This window comes from Gasterosteus aculeatus, chromosome 7 (genome assembly GCF_964276395.1).
Source record: "Gasterosteus aculeatus chromosome 7, fGasAcu3.hap1.1, whole genome shotgun sequence".
In the NCBI taxonomy this organism is placed as follows: domain Eukaryota; kingdom Metazoa; phylum Chordata; class Actinopteri; order Perciformes; family Gasterosteidae; genus Gasterosteus; species Gasterosteus aculeatus.
Genome location: NC_135694.1, coordinates 25937473 through 25957579, shown reverse-complemented (window position 1 = coordinate 25957579; position 20107 = coordinate 25937473). Strand labels below are relative to the sequence as shown.

The window sequence follows — 20107 nt, the reverse complement described above, 5'->3', positions numbered from 1 at the left end:
ATCTTTTGCCACAGACAATTTCGCCCCATCAGGTGCCGATGGAGGGTAAAACCATCTTCCTGATAAAAGGACACTTTCCCCCTGAAGCTCAAACACAACACATATTTCCCTCATAGGAAAAACCTCAATTTGGGACTAAAACAACAAAAAAACAGAAGTATATTTAGTATGAGGTTTGGTTTTTAAGGTGGTGCCTCAGTGTTATAGATTGAATACATTACATGAAACTGCTTGTTTGAAGAGAAATACCAAGAAAGCATGATTAGTGAATGCTCCCTTTGTCAACATCTATTCACATGATTTTCGTGTCTTTCATGCTTATAAGTGTGAGGGTGACTACAGCCTTGAGTGGAGCACAACAAGGAAAAATGTTGGAATGCACTTTTGAGCAATATTTTCAATAAGCCGTCTCGGAGTACTTCTATTTATAGGTTGCTTTTTGTGTCTTTAATTCTGGCCCCTCCTCCCCCCCCACCCCCCCCACCCTTTGCCCCAAATATGTTATACTAATTACAGTAGCCATGAGGCCACCCTGGTTTTCTATGGACCGCATGTGTTTTTGTGTCTGCTTCTGCCTCTGCAGAGAGATGCGCCTCTTTCGAACCTAATTTAGCATGCTTCATTCTGTGTTTCCATGCCAACCTCACTAGGTCAACCAATGAGATGCAGCAAGTGTCGAGAGGAGGAGTTAAAAAACTTTGGTGGTTTAATGAGCACACAGTATACATGCTAATAAGACCAGATATTGCTTTATGCCCCATTTGAATGGAAATAACACTTTGAATTATGATAATAAAGATTAACCATAATGTTGACAAAAATGTACATCAATAATACGTTTTTGCAATCTGCAAAGATATACAACAACGCTGACTTTTAACTGATTTAGTGAAACCAAAGATACACACACTACACACATATGGGTATAAAGGCTACAAGAGTATTTAATGTAGAGAAATTTGTTGACAAAAGGCTGCGCAACGCTGCAAGTAACATTTCCAAAACATCTGAGACCTTTTTCTAAAGAAGGGGTCGCTGCAGAGATATCAGAAGAATGCCACATTAATACATGAATCGGCTCTGATCACGGCTAATATAAATGGTAAAAGTTTTAAAATAGGATATAATTAGGCCCATGATTACCATGACGATACATTTATACAGTGTAAAAATAAAGATATGCTACTCATGTACAGAGTAAAACCTCTGCACAGCACTACCCCCTCCCCCCCCCCCCCCGCTTCATGACTCAAAAAGTACATCTCCACTAATATGATTCATAATCAACATTATTTGTTCATATTGAAACCTGAAAGTCAATTAAAAAAAAAGTAGCATGGAGTCTGAGGTTGCTATTCATATCTATAGCTCTCTATATACAAATTAACAAATGTGAAATGCTTTAAAAATAGATGTAAATGTAGACCCGAGATATTAAAACCCGAGATATTATTTTGATATTGATTTGTTTTGTGTGATTTATTGTTCATTTGATATATAAGCATAATTATTGATTTACCTACTGCCCAGCACATTACGTCATTACACTGCAATAGCTCAGCACTGAGGCCCTCTGCTGGTGAATAAACAAAATGAAACGCTGAGGAGCGATATGAGGGTGATGCAGTACGGACTGCGTCACTGCTGCACCACATGGCCTCATCCAATCCGGCCTGCGGCATGACACACAGTACCATTGGGATTTGAGCAGATTGATTCAATTCATGAGAAGAATATTTCCAAACTACCAACAATTTAGAGCAAGACCGAAAAATGACCATGCCGTTATCTCTCAACATGATTGAAGTTTGCATGTGTGAAGAAAAGGCTAAATTAGCACTCACTAGAATTAAAGTTTCACAAGGATATATCTGTGGTTTGAAGTAATATAAATGGTGGTCATGTGCTTTAAAAAGTCAGACAAGACCAGCAAATGCCTGTAGTACGGCAGCATGAAAATGCTTGAGTTCAAAATGTAAAATATTACTTAAAATAATGACAATACAGAAATAATAGTAGACATATGGGAAGGAAATGGTCATTCTTGCAAACACAAATAAAAATGGGATGATCTCGCCTCAGAAAAGATTGACAAGAAGTTTTGTGACCCACTGATGCAGTTGGACGTCCAACGAGGAGAAGAGACGAGGGAAGAAGTGGGACATACCATTTTGAACCCTTTATATCACTTTCATACATAATTACATTATAAAGTGTGCCTTTGAGCCTCAGTTGTAGACTAAAAATACTACAAGTCTGAGCAGAAGTTTTTTGTTGACCTGATGATGTCGGCGCGACGCGACCCGTGTTCGCTGTTACATCGGCGCGAGCAGAGCGCCGGGATGGGTAATGAAACCGCAGGGTGTGGACCCTGATCGGTTGGGATGCGTTACACCATGAAGTGCATGTGTCCTTCGGCGCCCGTTACCATGACGTCCATCCAGATACGCATGGCCTCGGGCGACGGAGCCACCATGTAGTACACCCGATCGTGGGTCTTCACGCTGAAGGTCAGCGAGGGGTTGGGGCTCTTGGGTTGTTTAGATGATGCATGTGCGGGAGGGAGAGAGGAAAAGCAGAGGATGAACGGATTACAACATTACCCAATAAAAATGAGGCCTAAGGAAACTAAGATTCACCGCACGAACTGACTTACTTTGTGTGCGTTCTTTAAATGGTCGTAGTACACCTCCTCTATGGCTTGGAAGTAGATGACTCCTTTCACCTTGGTTTCATGTTTGTCTGCAGAGGAGAACATAAACCAGAACCCAAAACAGTTTGATCAAAGCTCCGTCCCGGCTCCCAAAGTATCCCTGCATAGCTCAAAAATTGACATCACTGTAGTAGAAACATTGTCTCACATTTTAAACTGCACATTTTTCAACAGAGAACAAAGAGACGCATTTGCTCACCTGCGTAGTAAGTCAGCGTCCTGCGATTCTGGTCGAAGACAAACCAGCGTTTCTTCCAGGTCTTAATCTTGCCTCCCATTTTGACCAGGAAGCCTCGACAGGTTTTGTCAGTGATGGCCAGATGGAAGCAGGCATCTGGGCTGTGTCCGGCCGCCTCAATGTGGCCGTGAAGATCAAAGTCATCTTTCCTTACGGGGAGGTAGCGAGTCAACAGCCGCGACTACGGACAAAGTAATTCAAACACTGATGATGATTGATGGAGAAGAACAAAAAAAACTCCCACAGTATTTGTGGACCTCTTCTCGTCACCTGAGATCTTTGTTTCTCCCTGAGCTTCACTTCTCTCTCCACCAGTTTCTGTCTCCTGCTTGTCTCCTCCTGCAGTCGTTTTTCCAGTTCCTCGCGTCTTTGTCGCTCCTCCTCCAGAGCGTGCCGCCGCATCTCCATCTCACGCTCCTGCAAAAGCCCCGAGGTGTAAATAACAACCACCATCAAAGAACCGCACGCATATGCACATGAAGTTTAGTTTGGCTTGGGCCCATTACCCGATGCTCGAGGAGTCTTAGCTTCTCAGCGTGGGCCTCTCGGAGTAAACGCTCCATCTCCTCGATCTTCGCCATATTGGACGTACTGGCGCTGAAGGAAAAAAGGAAGAAACAAGTTGTTAAATGAGGAGAGTACGCACTCCGGTTAGTGTGACATGCTGCATACCTAAAGCTGAAACAACAGAAAAAATACAGGTGATGAAAAGATCGTAACGACCAACAATTCAAAAGGTCTCCTGATCGTATTTTGCGGGCTCCACGCTCCAACTTCCTCTCTAAATAGACAACTCTTCTCCTTCCTGACTCACACACGTGCGCTCCAGCGTGCTTTCTCTCTGACCTGGAGATGTTGTCCGGCGAGCAGGCGGAGTAGCTGGTCTCCAGGCTGTCGGAGCTGTCCACGCTGACGGTGTCTGAGGCCTGGCTGTGGTCCGGGTAGGTGAAGGAGTCCAAGAACACGCTGGGCTCGGAGATTATCCGGTTGAAGAAGTCGCTCCTTCTTTGTCGGTCTTCATTCGCGTGCGAGTGGCCGTTGCCTGCGACGGACGTAAATGTTACCGTGAGAGAGTGGAAACACAGCATCATGGGATGATAACTTGAATAAAACCCAGGTCAATTTACCCTGATGCAAGTCCCCCCCCTCCCCCTCCAAAGCTCCACAAAGAAGTACAGTAGTTCTGTCTTTGGTATCAGATGTGGACGACACACGGCTCCCTTTGAGCTGTGACACCGATTATTGCATCAGTTCAATTTCTCGCCCTACATGTAAAACGCCCGAGGTTCAAAGCTGGCCGCACAATGCAGAATTGATGCAGACGAAACGCGACAGCCCTGCAGTCTGACTCACTCTTGGTCGGGCGGCGGACGCTCGGGTCGCGGGGGGAGAAGCTGAAGCCTTGTGGGATGACGCTGCCACAGCTGGAGCTTTGGGACAGAGGCAAGTGGGCCTGCGGAGGAAACATCAGCACATACAGGCCGTTCAGGATCAGACTGCACGCTCCACTCCCCTCATATAGCTGCAGAATGCATGAGCTGGGTGGGTGTCTCCAAAGTGGAGCAGAGAATTCCTGTTTGGGCAGATCATTCTCCAGAGACAAACCGTTGGACTGGGCCCAAGTAACGAGGGCCGTGAAATCCCCATTTTCTGCAGTCCAGGATCACAACGAGCAGCATTTTTAGAAACCTGGGTTTCATTATCCCCTATTTATCTGAATTGAATTCATGCAATGTCTTAAACGATGACTTCAAGCCAATTAGTTGCAGTTTGACTGAAGGGTGTTTCGTGACGCCTTGCAGCACATTGGTGTTGGTGGGTTGGTTGTGAGTCGTTTTCATTCAATGGGATAGTACAGGTGGGCTCATATGCAGTCACACCCGGAAGAGATCTGTGACCCTTTCTACTAAGATTTTACCTCATCACAGTCGGCTTTAAATGAGAGGAATATTAATATGTCTTTCAGACAACTAGCTGCTCAGATGATGTATTCCATGAGGTAATGATGACCTTGGGAGGAAGCGTGCGTCCCAGGGATCTGCCATAAGAGGTGAGGAGCTGCTGGCTCCTCTTATAAGGCTGGCTGTCACTCGGGTGACAAGAGTTCTCTTTGTTGCTTCTCCTCCTTTCCTTCAGAGAGTGCTGCAGTGACGAAAGAAATCACACGAATCCCAAAGGACAGGAAAGGATAAAAATAACAGGACATCTGATCAGAGACATGGGAACGTTGGTCTTTCGCTGTGGGACGGAGGAGCACTGCTGGTGGAAGTATAAAGTAACTCACACTCACCTCTTTCATGGCTACGGGGTTGTTAGTGAAGGACTGCCCCTCAGACAACTCTGCATACTTTCCTTCCAAAGACGCCAGCTTCTCTCTTTCCTGCAGGCATTTGGCAAAAAATTAAGCAAATTCAATCAGACATTTAAACATTTCAATTAAAGTTTTTTTTTTTTTTACCTTCTGCAGCATGACGAGCAAGTTGTTTTTCTCTCGCTGGAAGTTGTCTCTTTCTTGTTGAGCCTGTAGAGTAATCTGTGAGGACTGTTTCTTCAGCGCCATGATTCTTTCCTGTAAAAAGAAAACAGCACAATATCAACATATGTTATCCAACAACATCAGGAAATAAGTGATGCTGTCACATTAGCAGTAACTGCACATGTGTTATATTACGAAGCAAAAGCAGAAAGAACAGGAGCAAATTCTAATTTTGGAAATATACATTACTTGTTTTTTCTATCTACAGCTTCTTTAACTTAACATCTTCAGCCTTTTACTGTCCCCTATTCTTCCCATAATTGAAAAAAATTTAATTATTTCTTTATCACAACGCAAATAGTCTTTCATGCTTACCATTGTTGGCTGTTTCTTGTAATTAGTTCATGCTTTATGCTGCATATCTCACAATTTCGCAGCTTTATTTTCATGCACAACCTGTAGTAAGATTAACGACAACAAACCACAATGTAGTAATTGAAAAAAAAGCCAATATTTAAAACGATCACCACAAAATGTTTAAACTGATTTTAATTTAGCTTTCAATCAAATACAATAACAAAAAGTATTTGATTTGGTAGATTAAGGTCAGATCGAGCAAATGCACTTTTTTTGCATTTTATAACAAACTAAAAGTAGATCTTGAAAGGACGTCACTCACAATAAAAACAGGGATCTTTCTGTGTGCCTGTTAAAGACTTGTTCTCTCGTCATCATCATGTTTCTAATACTGTGATGTTAGACACTTAAGAGTGATGCGGTGCCAGCATTAGCTCGGATGTTAAACATGCAACACGCGCTACATGCACGCTCACAGACGCCCTGTCTGCGTACCTTGCGTGTGACTGCAGTACGCTGACCCTCGGCGATCTCTCGCAGCAGCTCTTTGCTCTGATTCTCTTTTTCTTCATCCTGATTCATTTTTCTCTCCAGCTTCTGAAACTCCAAATCCTCCAAACTTTTAGTCTGCTCCTCAGTGTCCTGAGAAACAGCACGGAGGCCCACACAATACCCCACTGCGGTAAATAACAGTCAAATAAAATGAATGAGAAGGCACTGTTTCGCTACCGGCCTATTTTGGGCACAAGGACTTAACTTTAACTTTAGATAAATTGTGCATGTCTTATGGAAATGGAACCAGTTCTGGTGTTTTTATAACATTAACTAAATGTTCAAATGTCTAAGCATTTCACTTATTGTGAAAGTGTTAAAGTCTTGTGTCCTCCCGGGGATTCAGGTTGTTTAGTACTCTGCCAAATTGGAGCCAGTTGAGCCAACAGTTCTTTTTACACATGTTAACTATTTGGGGCCCTTCCCAGATGTGTGTAAGGGGAAACCAGGGAAAAAACTAAAGTTGTGAGTGTGAAAAAGAAAGTAAAGGTGGTTTTCCAGGTTTACAACGGGCAAAGTCAGGATAACAATATGCAAATAGAACAAAATGTGAATAAAATGAAAAATACCTTTTTTAAAATAATAAATCTGAGGTATTTTTCTGCTGCGAAAAAGCGCTAATTCTGGGTGACACAGAAGTAGTCCTGCTGCACAGAATGTCCCATTTGAGATGACCCCCCCCCCAGATCTGGTGTTATAAGCATTTCCTCTTGGAAACATAATTTGTTTGTTTAATTTTAAAGGACAAGTAACTGGACCCTTGATGGAGGAAGCTGTGGTCGAACTGAACTGTTCACTCTTTGCTCATGCTTTAGTGCCTCGGTTCACCTACTGTGTCCCCCTGTGGCTTGATCACGTTCTGTATTTTTACCTGATGTTTCTCAGGGGGGCTCGTCGTCTGGATACTATGTATCTTTTTATTGAGTTGGTCCAGAAGCTCCTTTTCCCTCTGCAGCTGGGTCATCTCTGACTCCTGTTCCCCCTCCAGCAGAGCGCACTCCACCTCCATCTGCAGGGAAACAGAAAAGATATTGGATGCTTAAAGTTAAAGCGGCTTGATTCGATAGATAAATCAGACAGCACGAGGCTGACAAAAGACAGACTGCATCTCAATTTGTCCGCTTTACTGGGACGAGCACGAGTTATAAACTAGTGCACATTATGGCAAACTAGATGAGAAGTGACACCAGCAAGCTGTTCCAGAGTCAGCTTGTGTACTGCGCTCTACCTCTCGGACGGACTCCTCCATCTGGTTGTCCAGGTCTTTGATCTTCTGCTCCAACTCCTCTATGTTGTTCACAACTTGAATCCTCTCCTCCTCTATGTGCGTTACTTCCTGTTTCAGCTGCGCGCTCTCCAAAACCTGCGGTGACATCAGGAATGCATTGAAATGCTTGGCAGAGACGTCATATGTTTTGAAAAATCTCCATCATAAGTTTCTTATATTTGAAGCACTTGTTTCTTAAAAAGTGTGAAACTCTTTTTTTTATATTCAAACAGTACAACATGTTTTTTAAAACTATTCTCCAACCCTTTTTATTATGAATTAGCAGCTGCTGTTTAAACTCATCCAAAGCTGGATCGCTGACAACAGGGGCAGGGATCTTTTCTACTCGGTGTAATGGAAATCTCTATCGGTGCACGACACTCTGTACTCCCACGTATCTCATCTTCTACCAACAGAACCGAAAATCCTCCATTTAGAGTCATATGTGGGTTCAGCGAAGAGTATTTTCAGGTATTCTTTCTTTTGGGATGATTGTTTTTGGGGTCGCGGCCTCGTGTGGTGAGTGTCCCGGGAGGCTCTGGAGCTCCTCTGCACTCACCCCTCAGAGGAATGCACACGGTCAAAGAAAGGATACTTAGGAGTCTGTAAACCTCTGTCACAATTGACACGACGCAGAAGTGAAGGTCTCAACATGGAAATCTAATTAATGCAAACTCAAGCTATGTTTGTCTTTCACCAAATAAAATGTAGATTGATGACCTGTTTTGATGTTTTCACTACATTCTTATCTTTAAATCCATTTAGCCGCAGCATAAAAGTTAAGAACATCTGGAAAAACGCATGCCTTTACCATGCATATACAAAAGCATTCTTCGACTGACACACACACCCACACAGATGTGCGTGCACGCACACACCCACGCACACACTAATTCTCCTCGGGATAAAGTCATTTCCTGTTCCCTCAAGTTGAGTGCAGAAACAAAACTGGGACTTCTTCATTAAAACCAGACCAAACCGTTAAGTTGTTACTGCTCTCGAGTGGAAGAAAGCTTCACTTTTACAGAGTCGGTTAATTAGCGGCACCAGGACTCTGACAGTGGAGCAGAAATTGCAGTATTTGATACATTCTTTCTATTTATATTTGTAAATTAAACATGTTCATTCGTTACATTACATTTAGTGTGCTGTGATAACTGCATGCTTTTACAACAGCAACAGCGGTTATTGTGCCAGCGTGCCTTGTCCTCCCGCCTGCACAAGTCAACAATAAAACACAATCAAAGTGGACTCACTCTGGTAATCCGCTCACTCTCCTACAACCCTGAGTGGTAAATATTATACAGGAGATCTTGTGCAACCATGGTTTTCCTGTTTGTGTTAGAAAATAAACAGGAAATGTACCAGCTGTACACCGTTAACTGTGAAACGTAAGAGTACATGCCATCACTCTGAGGAAAGCGTGCTGACTTAGGGAGGTTGGGTTAGAAAATAGGGTGGAAGATGCACAATAAACCAGCTACCACGGGTCATTCAGGGCCTGCACACTAACTTACATCTAACACTAACATCATATAATGATTTCATTTGGTTTGTGTTTGACCAAGTTAACCTCTTCAACACTGCTGGCTGTATAAAGTAGAACAACAAAACATTTCTCTCTCTCTCTCTCTCTCTTTCTTACACACACAGATAATCAACACATTTGGTTTATATGGAAACTTTGTAATCTGCACCAGATTTTGTGTTCAGAGATAAACAAGCTATCAGCAGTCTGACGCACTGCATTCCGCCACTGGGGTTTGTCCCATTAGTCTCGGCTGCAATTTGGCCTCTCCAAACTCACGTAACACGTATTCCATAGCAGGGCGTCACTTAGAAGGCAAAGAAAAGATGGGAGGAACAGAAACAAGAAGGAAAGACACCCATGAGACAGATGTTGTTCTTCACTAAAAAAACACAATCCAGTTCATCTCGCCTGGTAAGAATCTTTACTTCATGCAGGTTTAAAATCGGACTCTGAGCAGACGTTTTAACTTCATGATCGGCGTATTAGGAAACGCACACGTGTTTAATAACAAAAGCTGTGTCCAGTTCTAGTGTCCAGTGAGCCCCTACAGTTTGAAAGTGAGTCAAAAACCAGCACCTCAAACCAAAGCGGAGGAGATGTCATAATTCTATTTTCACACATGCTAATTAGCTGCTATCAGAGGCTTCTGTCCAACAGCAATACAAAGACATGTTTTACACCGACTATATACAGCCTATGAACACCTGTCTTTTTCCTTTATCCTTTATTCTCAACGTTGTCTCCCTCAACCCCATTTCTATCTTTCTAATCTGTTTTCAGAAAAAATAAAAAAACAAACACCAGGATTAGCAAAGCCGACTGCTCCACCATCCAAAAATTAAATAAGTGAAACACTAATAATCAGGTTTTCTAGTTTGTATCATGCAGTTTCCTATCAGGACTTTAAAATAGTCCCTGAAGTTAATTTCTTACAGCTGATTAAATAAATAGACTTTGGAAATGTCTTGACATCTCCACTTCCTTATACTTCATCAATCTCCTCCTCCTGCCCTGAGTGCGTCAGTGTGAAGCCCTGTCGATAAGCATGACCCCCGGTGACCTTACTTTGGCTCTGTGGTGGCTGGACGGCGAGGGGGCGCTGCTGTTGAGGCTGATGGCGGGCGAGTGGGACCTGGCGTCTCTGTAGGCGCCCTGCTGACGCTGGCTGACCTGCTGCTCCTCGGCCAGTTGGAAGGCGGCGCGGCCGGGAGAGTCGGAGAACACCGACTCGTCGTCCGACACCTGCAGCTTCTCCAGCTCCTTATTGATCTTCTGCAGATCACAAACGGCTGAGCCCGCCGGCTCTTTCTCCACATGGCCAAACTCGGTGCACAGGTTCAAGATGGTCTCCAGACGCTGGCACTCCTGTAGACAAGGCAACAGGCAAAGCTGTTAAAGTAGCGGGAAAAGTGGTGGAAAAGTGGAAAAATCAGGCCCAAGGAGAAACTCACCAATTTCTGCACTTTCTGCTCCCTGAGTCGTTCGTCTCTCTGGTGCTGGTGATAGTCTCTCAGCTCCTCTTTGCCGTTCAAAGAGCTGATGCTGCCCACCCTTTGTCCCGGACCCAGTCCGCCCTTCCCAAAGGACAACCGCCTCTCTCCGAAGCCCGGATCGAAGCCTGTCCCGTCCGCCTCCGCGCCCAGAGAGCACAGAGAGGCCAGGCTGGCCCTCCTGGCAGTGCCTGGCATGCCGGCTGGCACCGTCACGTCCGGTGGCTGCTCCAGGGAGGAGAGACTACGCCGCTGCCCCGCCGAGCCCCTGTGGGGACCCGCCGAGGGACGCGGCAGCAGCGACAGCGCCGGGGGCTCTGCGGCGTTGTGAAGCCGTGGCAGAGAACGACTGTGCATCCCCAGGCTGTTGAGGGAGCCCGTCGAGTACTTCCTCTGCCGGGAGTCTCCTGCGGCTTTGCACTGAGAGTGCGGCCTGCGGCTCATGCGAGGGCTGGACGGCACGCTCGCTGCTCCCGTCTTGACCCTGGGGGAGCGAGCGAGGGTCTGCCCGTATGAGGAGAACAGAGGGCCGCCGTCCGCTGCGTTGGAGAGGAGCAGACTGTCTTGTGACAGGTGGCGAGAGTGGGAGTGACGAGGCAGGCCGCTGGGGCTCAGCTGGCGTTCCCCTTGGCGAGGGGATGGAGGCACGCTGCTGCTGGTCGCGTAGGACGGAGTCCTGGAGGCCGACGGCGGCCGCTCAGCATTGCCGGCGATGGAGAGAGGCCTGCCGGACTGCGATCCGGCGGGCGAGGGCACGCTGAGGTATCTGCGGCTGCACTCAGCCGCCCTCAAGCTGGCCTCCAGGGCGCTCTTCCTGCGCTGCAGCGTCTCCATCAGGTCCTGTAGCTCCGCCTTGGAGCGAGAGCCCCTCAGCAGGGACCCACCGACTGAGCCGCCGCCGCCGTGCTCAACCTTCACGCAATCTGTCGGGAAGGGAGACAGTTGACAGAGCATGAAAGCCTTTCCCTTTATGGACTGTGTCAGAGTCTGGTTTAATGCAGCCCATTGAATAAGCACCAGCTCGGCTATCACTCAAATGCTGAGTAAGGGGGCGTTGGAGGGGGTGGGGGTTAAGAATGTACACTCATACAGTTCTGAGCCCAATACAAACACAGGCTCAATCTGTGGTTCGGCTACTTCTAAAAATGGAAGAATGCTTGTGGACCAAGACAAGCAAGCAAGTGCATCATAGCCTCGACTGCGAGACAGATCGCCCCCCGCCCCCCCAACCCAAAAATCCGTGTGGACAGTGGCCTGAGTCATCACGTCTGGCTGGATGCTGCATCATTAGTTTCTTTTATGTTGAAGCCTGTTGACTTGCTGTTCTCCTTTTTCTTAAAAACTCCTTTGCACATGGCTAATGCACGTTTCATTTTTCTTAAGCAAACACCCTGTTCACAGAGGAGGAAAATGTCAAAAGCGTATAGTAGCTCTTAGATTGGTGCAAAAAAGGGCTATTCCATCTCAATGAAGGGTATCCAGATAACTCAATCATATTTCTTCACGGAGCCCTAAACTTCGGATGATGGTTTGTCATTGAGGTGAAATTGTTCGTTGAACACAGATTTAAATGAGTTCACGTGTTTTGTATCTCTGCAGGATCCAAAACTGCAGGATTACTGTCAGACTCACGTCTGAATGACGAGATGAAAGTGCTCAATTTCAATAAAATAGAACAAGAAAACCAAAACACATCTGGAAAGTTGTCTCACCTGAGCTGTAGCCAGATGTGGCCACAGCTCTCCTCTGAGGAAGCATGCCGTTCATCACGCTGACCTCCTTTGATTCAGTCGGAGGATGCAGGGGTCGGCGGGGCCCTACGTGCTTTGTTCCCCAAGAAGAAGGAAAAAGGAGAGGATCAAAATTAAACAAATATGAAGCAGCAGAAGGAAAATAGCAGCTTCTTTTTGCACGTTGTCAAAAAAAACGGATTAACCAATTGAAAATACAGACATGCTGAAGCAGGTCAACTTTGTCTCCTTGGAGCGGTACTCCTGCAACATCATGCAGAGCATCTTTTAATAATCCAGAAACAAAATGCATTCAAGGAACATCACAGGAAGTTGAATCCATTCCCTGTGCTCGCTCAGCGTAGGCTCCGACAACTACAACAATACTTCAATTCAAGCAGATATTTGAGATGTGCATATTTAAAACGGGAAGAAAAAAAAACTTTCCTCCAGACTAAGTAGGAAAAGCGATCCGGAGCAACTTTTTTTTCACGTCTGGCTCCGTGTTCCCAATAAAAACCAGCGCTCTGCACCTCCATCTGAGTTTAAGCCTGAAGCGCATATGACCAGTCCTCAAATCCGTCAGCAGCCAAATATTTACTAAATACTTGCATGTTATAAATGAACAGCTTCAAATTTACTTAATTTTCACTTTTCTATACCATTTTATATTAGATAATGATCTTTGTGGATGACTTACAAAAATCTTTTATTTATCTTGATGAGCGTGATGAAAACAGCAATAAATTAGCCTCAAAAAGAAAAAGGTGAAGATATTGAGCAGCCAAGATAAACAAAGCTAAAATAGATCTTTACGTCGCCACACTGAAGATCATATCTCATGGAAGTCTTATTATATTACTGGTTCCAGTGATACAACAGAGGGATTTTAAAAGTCAGATGCAGTTTCCAGGACACACACACACACAACACAGAAGAGAAAGACAGAGACGGCTGATCCAGGATTTTCTGCTCCTGCTGTCTGGAGAGAGGGCCTACAGGAAGTAGGGTGTCGTTTTACACAGTCACACAATCAATCAGCATGAGTTCATTCTCCAGAGCTCCTGGAAAAAAAAGGGGGAAAAGAAAAAGCCAAAGCCACACGCCAGGAGCGAGAGATTTTACTGCCTCACTCAGACTACAGCCACTTCGTAAGAACGGAGATGTAAAAAGATCAGATCAGAAAGAGTCGAATACTTTCTCAAGAAAAAGGCTCAAACCGTTGTAGCATTTCAAGTCTCACTCATTGTCATCTCCCAGACGACAATTGTTTACTTTCATCAAAGTAAAAAATCATTTTTTTTTTTTAGATATCTTCTCATTATTTTCTTAAGTAATAATAATTATGTCTATATTACTTAAATGAAATAGGGATTAAGAAGCCAGAGTTTTTTGAAAGAATACAAAAAGAGAAATAGTGAAATCAGAAATGTTTGTTTTAAATTAACTTATCAATTAATCGTTTTTGCTCTAAACTGCACTGTTTTTACATTAAATCAGTTGAACATCAGACATCAAGGGAACAAACAGACACATAATTGTTGATCCACTCAACCGTTTGAAATGATAAGCATCTCTGTTATCCACTTTTCTTCTGCTCAAGTTGTGTCATTTCCCACCAATATTAACATTACGCGTGAAACACATATTTCTTTTTCAACAAAGAGAGATAACAGTGAAAACTCCATTCCATTCCCCTGACTTTTTTCACATTCCCTTTAGCACTTGTTAGCGGCACTTCCATTGAGTAACAAAAACATTTCATTCATATTTTCACAGCACAATGTGCAGGCAGCTGCTCAAAAGTGCTCAAAAACTACACAAAACAGAGCATCACTGCTCGTATCGATAAGGACATTCAGGAGCAGATTGAAGCAGTTAAAAGAAAAGCGACTGACCTTTCATTTATGTCCAGTTCACATAGTTGAGCCCGAGACCTTTTTATTTGCATGTCCTTTGCAGCTGAAATGTGCTCCCTCTCTCCGTTTGAGGTATAAGAGTACCGTCTCCATATGACAAAGGATCAGACAGCCGACCCTCTCCCCTCCCACCTCAACTTCTAGAGCAGACTCAGAGAGAGAGAGAGACCCTGCCGCTGCTGCCTCTCTCCGGTTAGAAATAGAATTGCTTCTTTGTTAAAAGGCGAGATGGGAGAAGTGTCTTCAAATGAATTAGTATGTTTAATCCCTTCCAGTACAGATTGTTTTTCTCTGACCTCCCAGTCAACCATCAGCTGCAACATTATGGTATTAAATATATACATTCCAGCATGAAACCGTGGATTTGAGTGGCTTACTGCTAATCTGGAACTGTCACGTGAAAGTTCTGAATCTTCTTCAAGCCTTGACGGACTGAACTCTCCCCACAAACAGCGTCCAGCCAGTTGGTTCTCAGAGAAACTAGTCTTCAGTTCTCACACAGAGGAGTCTTCTCACAATTTGTGTTCTTGCATAGAAGAAAAGCCAAAGCAGGCATTACTGCTCAAAGTTGTACAAAGCAAATGCCTCATTTGTTGTTTCAGCGGTATGTGTAGGCAGGAGGCCCCATTGCTGTGTTTGAAACAAAGCCAAGCTCACTCCCCCTCCTCACTGAGCAGGCAGAGACGTTCCCCACAGAGACACACGGACCAAGACCAACACTCGGGTCCTCATCCATCTGATGCATGCGCGTTGCAATAGAACGCAGAGAATGAGGGAGTAGGTTTAGAGATCAGGATGAATGAAAAAATGACTTTGGAAAACCCCGCAGAATCCCACTGAAAATCTCGAACCATCACAGGAAAATAAAAAAACTCACAATTACATCACTGGGAGGGGGCTGCGGCGTGCGGCCTTGACGAGATGATTACTTCCAGACGCCGTGCCGGGGTCTTTGTCATAAAATCACTCAAAGAATTTCACTAAAATAGGGAAACACATGAACTAGGCTCTCATTTGAAAACTGGTGTACATTAAGTGTATTGTATTGTCATGACGCTGGAATGATGCTTCGCTTTGTGTCCAAAGTAGTTTTCTAGAGCGACTACACCACTATCATCCGCACACGGCTTCATGCGTGTGCGTTTTTTCTAACTGCAATGAAACCGTGTGCAGACTGAATCAGGGGATTTGGACTGAGGGCAGCGGAAAAATAAGGGAGGAGGGAGAAGGGGGGAAAAAAAGAGCGGTGTCAGATTGTGCGAGTGGATGTGCGATCCGATCTGGTAATTGTCGGAAGGTCTGAGTCACAGCTCAGACGTCAGGCGTCTCACTCGATCACGAGAAGCCAGAGTTTTAGGATGCGGAGATGTTGGGCACGTTCAAACTTTTACCTCATCCACTCATGCCGCACTTTGTTTTGTCCGATCTAAACTTAAAAAAAAAAATGAATCAATTAATCTCAAACATCCACCACACACAGTTCCTGTGCCCACCCATGACAAAATGCCAAAAGCCTGTTTGTGGAGTCCCAGTTTTTAATGGTTGTATCCACAGTTTATTTCCATGAAGAAAATGAACAGGATGTCGGCCTTTAGCAAACGTAACCCACGTCCCAGCTATCTGCTGGCTTTATCTCAATTGCAAAATTTGATTTAATTTGAAAGTCGGCTTGTTAGGTACACTTGAAACCGCAAAACAGGATGTTTGAGGGTTTGGGTCAACTGCTTTCCAAAAGATAACAGCTGAAGTTAGTGGGAGGAAAAAACATATTTGTGCGTTCTGAAAAGCAGCATATTTTGTTACCTCTGTTTCATCATGAGCCTTAATGTTAACCTTCAGATAGAAAGATTGCCAATTATGAGTAATGAACAGAACGTTTATTTTATTTTGAAGGAAGAAAAACAAGCTTAAATGTAACAATTGTTCACTGTTTACCACTAAACTGATGCTAAAAGAGGACAAAGCACGTGCTCTTCATACATGTCACAGAATCCCTTTGGACCTGGAAGGGTCTGTTTGTTAGAGGTAGTTTATACACCGTTCTGCCCTCATTTATGGCCAGAAGATTTTATTCTCTTGATGTTCCTGATATTTGCTCAATGTTCCCAAACCCATCCCCCTCTCGACTACTGGACAGCAGCGCGTGCTTCCCCTCCACAGGTGGAGTTCCTTCATGTTCCATCCCACGACCTGGTGGCAAAGCCTCGCTGGATCCCTCCACCGCGTTTGGCGTGGTGTCGGCCACTTCCTGCCGGGCGACACGCTGCAGCTGTAGTCCGTTGCATTCCGCTCCGCGTCGTCCAATTGCGGATGAAGCGGCCGTGTTTGGATGTTTGCGAAGGCCGACTTCAACCAAACCTGCCCCGTTGAATCTGTGCGAGGCACTTCTGGTCTCCGGCGCTGTGACAGCAAGAGAAAATCAAAAGCGAGAAATTGAAAACGCCGTGACACAGAGATGTCGCACGTGTTGTTACATTATGCTTTTGTTCAATTGTCATTGTGTGGATTTTGAACCTAAGCTGAGCTGTTGCCTTTGGAATGTCATTGCTTCCCGAGATTTGTTTAATTGTTGGTTTTATTGCAATGCTTCGTCAGTTTATTGAAATTTGGCGCCAACTACGTGGCCTTTTAAAAAGCACTTAACATTTTCACTGCTAACTGGGCTCAAAACACTAATATTTTGGGAATATTTGGTCCAACACACTCTTCAATGAAGGCCGCACCCATTTCAAATAACATTTTCTTCCAGTTTGCAGTTTCTACAAGACACTCACCATCACCTCTGAATCTTTTCTGTACATTTTGATTATGCAATCAGAAACAAACTCCAAATAAGACCTGCCCTGCTTCCAGTTGCAGCTTAATTATAAATTCTAACAATCCCAGCGAAGTGGTGACGTTTTGTGCTTTTTCAATTTTATGATGTCATTCGGACGACTAAATTATTTTAATTTCGAATCATAAAGGATGTCTCAGCTACAACTGCGTGCATTTACCGTTCATCCCTTTAAAATCACAAAGACTTAAATATCTTAAGGTGTGAATATCTTACTTACCTCTTTCCCTTGCACACCGTGGGAGAGCTACAGTGATGGTAAACAGGAAAAAAGCTGCAGAAGCAGCCGTGCTCCACCATGACCTCTGACCCCTCTGCTCGTCCACACCTGCAAAGCAAACATGCCACATTTTCTTTCAGCGAGATGTTTCTAACATCCGTCACGATTTGGAGTCGGCACAACAAAACACTCTGATACTCACTTATTGATGCAACGGTGATGTTTACTTTGGTTTGCACGATGTGTCTGCTCTGCAGGCCTGATAGGATGCACGTATATGTCCCGGAATGCTCCTCAATGTCGGGCTTGTGAAGCAGGAGAGATCCGTCGCCCAGGAGAAGCAGGTTCTGGTCCAGTTCAGCTTGTCCCTCCCACAGGTTAAAGGTGTGTCTGGTTTTTGTTTCATATCTCAAGATAACTGCGGGCTCGGAGGCCACGGTGAAGGTCCAGATGAGGGAGAAGTTGTGGAGACTTTGTGGGGCGATGCAGGGGACGGACAGTGCACGGCCTTCCTCCTGTGTTATGTCCTCTGAAAGATATCACGCACACATTGTGTCCACCCATTTGAAATCATCCCGTCTGTCGAAAATACAACATGTTATAACCAAAAAGTGCACCTTGGTTTTTCCGAGAAGCAGTCCACACCTGGGTCCTGTCAGCCGCTATGAAAGAGCAGATGTAGGTGTAGTTGGAGAGATTACCCAGAATCCTCAGCGTGCTTTCGACAGTGAGCAGACCCTTGTGGTCTGTGGTTTTAATGGTTGAATTTTCCAAAGCTTCCTGGTCACAGGGGGGATCCGTGGCCCATGTCACCTGAGGGACGGGGTAGATGTTATGAGAGGAGCAGGTCACCTGCTCATCACTCATCTCCATGATCACCGACTGGATGAGAGCTAAAGGGAAAGCAGATAATGTGTTAGTGAAAAACGGCACTGTTGACTTGGTGTCCAGGTTACGCTTCCACACACCAAATTGAGTGGATATCTTTTGGCATTGGTCCCGTGTAAGTATTTAAAGCTCTTCATTAATGCACACATCTTATTATTTAGCCTTCTTTCATTGTGGCAGAACAATCATATGAGCAAAACTCTTGACAACAAACTGAATAACAGACACTTCTCCGTATGATAAGATGACGATAAACTATAAATAGCAACTGTCTGCTGCAGGAAGAAAGCGTTCAGGAGCCTTTCGGCTGCCCAGCAGTGGAAAACAGAGTGCAGAATATTCCACCTCGTTGTCACGTCCTTGAGGGTAATTTATGAAAGGAGACGCTTGACCACTTAAAACTTCATCAGGACGGAATTCGTCGGTTTTAGACTAAACATGTAATGGTGGGGTAAAAAAATGGTATGCTTCAAATGCAATGCCGTCATGTTGCACTGACCTTTCACCTCCAGGTTGATAAAGATCTCCTGGTTGCCCTTCCGCGTGCTCGTGTAACACTTGTAGCGGCCCTTGTCTTGAACTTTGACCCTCCTCAGCAGCAGGGAGGCATTGCCGTCGGGGATGTGGGAGTTGAACAAGCCGGTCCTTCCACTGAAGTGCTTGTTCTGGAGTCCAAACTGGTCCTTGTTGTAGTAGTAGCTGTGAACGGGGATCTGCTGCTTGTACCAGTGGATCACCACGGTGCCTGTGGGCCGGAAGCTGCAGGGCAGGATGCAGTCGTCGGGGATGATGCAGGTGACGTTGGCATCTGGTAACAGGACTTTGAGATGGAAGAGCTTGAGCCAGAGTTCAAGAGCACAGCACTGTTTGTGCTTTCATTAGAGAATAGAAAATTGTAATGATGAAAATGTAAGTATTGTTGTGTCTCTCCACCTGTTCAGGTACTACTATCATTACTGTTGAATGTATTAGTCAACACCTATATTTTAAAACATGCATGTTGCATGTTTTGTGTTTCATACTTTGTCTTCAATAATAATACTTTAGTTTTTTTTTTATAGCGCTTATCAACCCAAAGACGCTTTACAGAGACGGACACACCAGCAGAACACTGCAAAAACCACTCACTTCCCACATTTCTTAAATGGTTACGCATTCTTTTCAGGCCAATTTCTAACCATTTACAGCCACACCGGTGATGTTTTGGGTCTGCGATGATCAAGAGTATGTGGTCTGAACAGACTTCAGACACCCTTTAGAACATCAACTTTTACTGTATATGTGAAATCTGAGAACATAATATCCAGATTAAGAACCGCTGCTGCACTGACCGTGCTGTCAGTAGATATTATATATATATTTAATTTGAGATCAGACACACATCTGCTGCAGTGACAAAAACATTTGTGTCTTTGATGTGAAAATTCACACGGGAGGAACCTCAGTCCTGTGTTTTAATGTGTGACAAACATCTGAGCTTATTCCACTAAAATAGATTAATTTGTTTGTCAGCGACATTCTCAACGTGTGCAGCTGTCACAGCTGGACGACTCACTGACACCGTTTACTGCTGCTTTGGAAAAATCAACCAAATATTTTTTCTAAAGCCGTCGTTCAGCACATAACCAAATTTACAAGGACTTCTGAGCTTTAAATGCATCCCTGACATATTGATTAATCTTACGGTGCATTGGTAACGACACTAAAGTCAATGAAAATAGTTTGTCTATTTCTTACAAGTTTCAAAAGGAGCATTTTAATGCATCTCATAAGTTCCATTTGCATGTGAATAAATCACCCGTCTGTGAAAAGCGAGAAAGTGTGACAAATAATTACAATACCTTTTGAGTTTGTCAGCAACAATTTCTCCCAAAAAATTAGCAACAGGAT

General features: G+C 44.5%; 1 protein-coding gene across 3 annotated transcripts; it reads right to left on the bottom strand.

Annotated features, from left to right (window-relative positions):
* Positions 1-730: 730 nt before the first annotated feature.
* Positions 731-14899, bottom strand: phldb2a (pleckstrin homology-like domain, family B, member 2a). 3 transcript variants are annotated; one of them, XM_040180296.2, is made up of 17 exons: positions 14253-14898; positions 12337-12448; positions 10586-11547; positions 10200-10499; positions 7565-7699; positions 7208-7345; positions 6280-6381; positions 5410-5520; positions 5242-5331; positions 4962-5093; positions 4305-4404; positions 3798-3993; positions 3458-3548; positions 3222-3368; positions 2913-3132; positions 2657-2742; positions 731-2530 (listed from the first exon to the last, which is right to left on the bottom strand). In XM_040180296.2, exons 2-17 carry the CDS (start codon positions 12389-12391, stop codon positions 2390-2392), a joined length of 3006 nt encoding a protein of 1001 aa, XP_040036230.2. In that variant the 5' UTR covers positions 12392-12448; positions 14253-14898; the 3' UTR covers positions 731-2389. The 3 variants fall into 3 exon arrangements, with proteins under 3 accessions (XP_040036230.2, XP_040036229.2, XP_077962859.1); XM_040180295.2 differs by having other exon boundaries at positions 6280-6426; positions 14253-14895; XM_078106733.1 differs by lacking the exon at positions 4962-5093 and having other exon boundaries at positions 6280-6426; positions 14253-14899.
* Positions 14900-20107: the final 5208 nt, after the last annotated feature.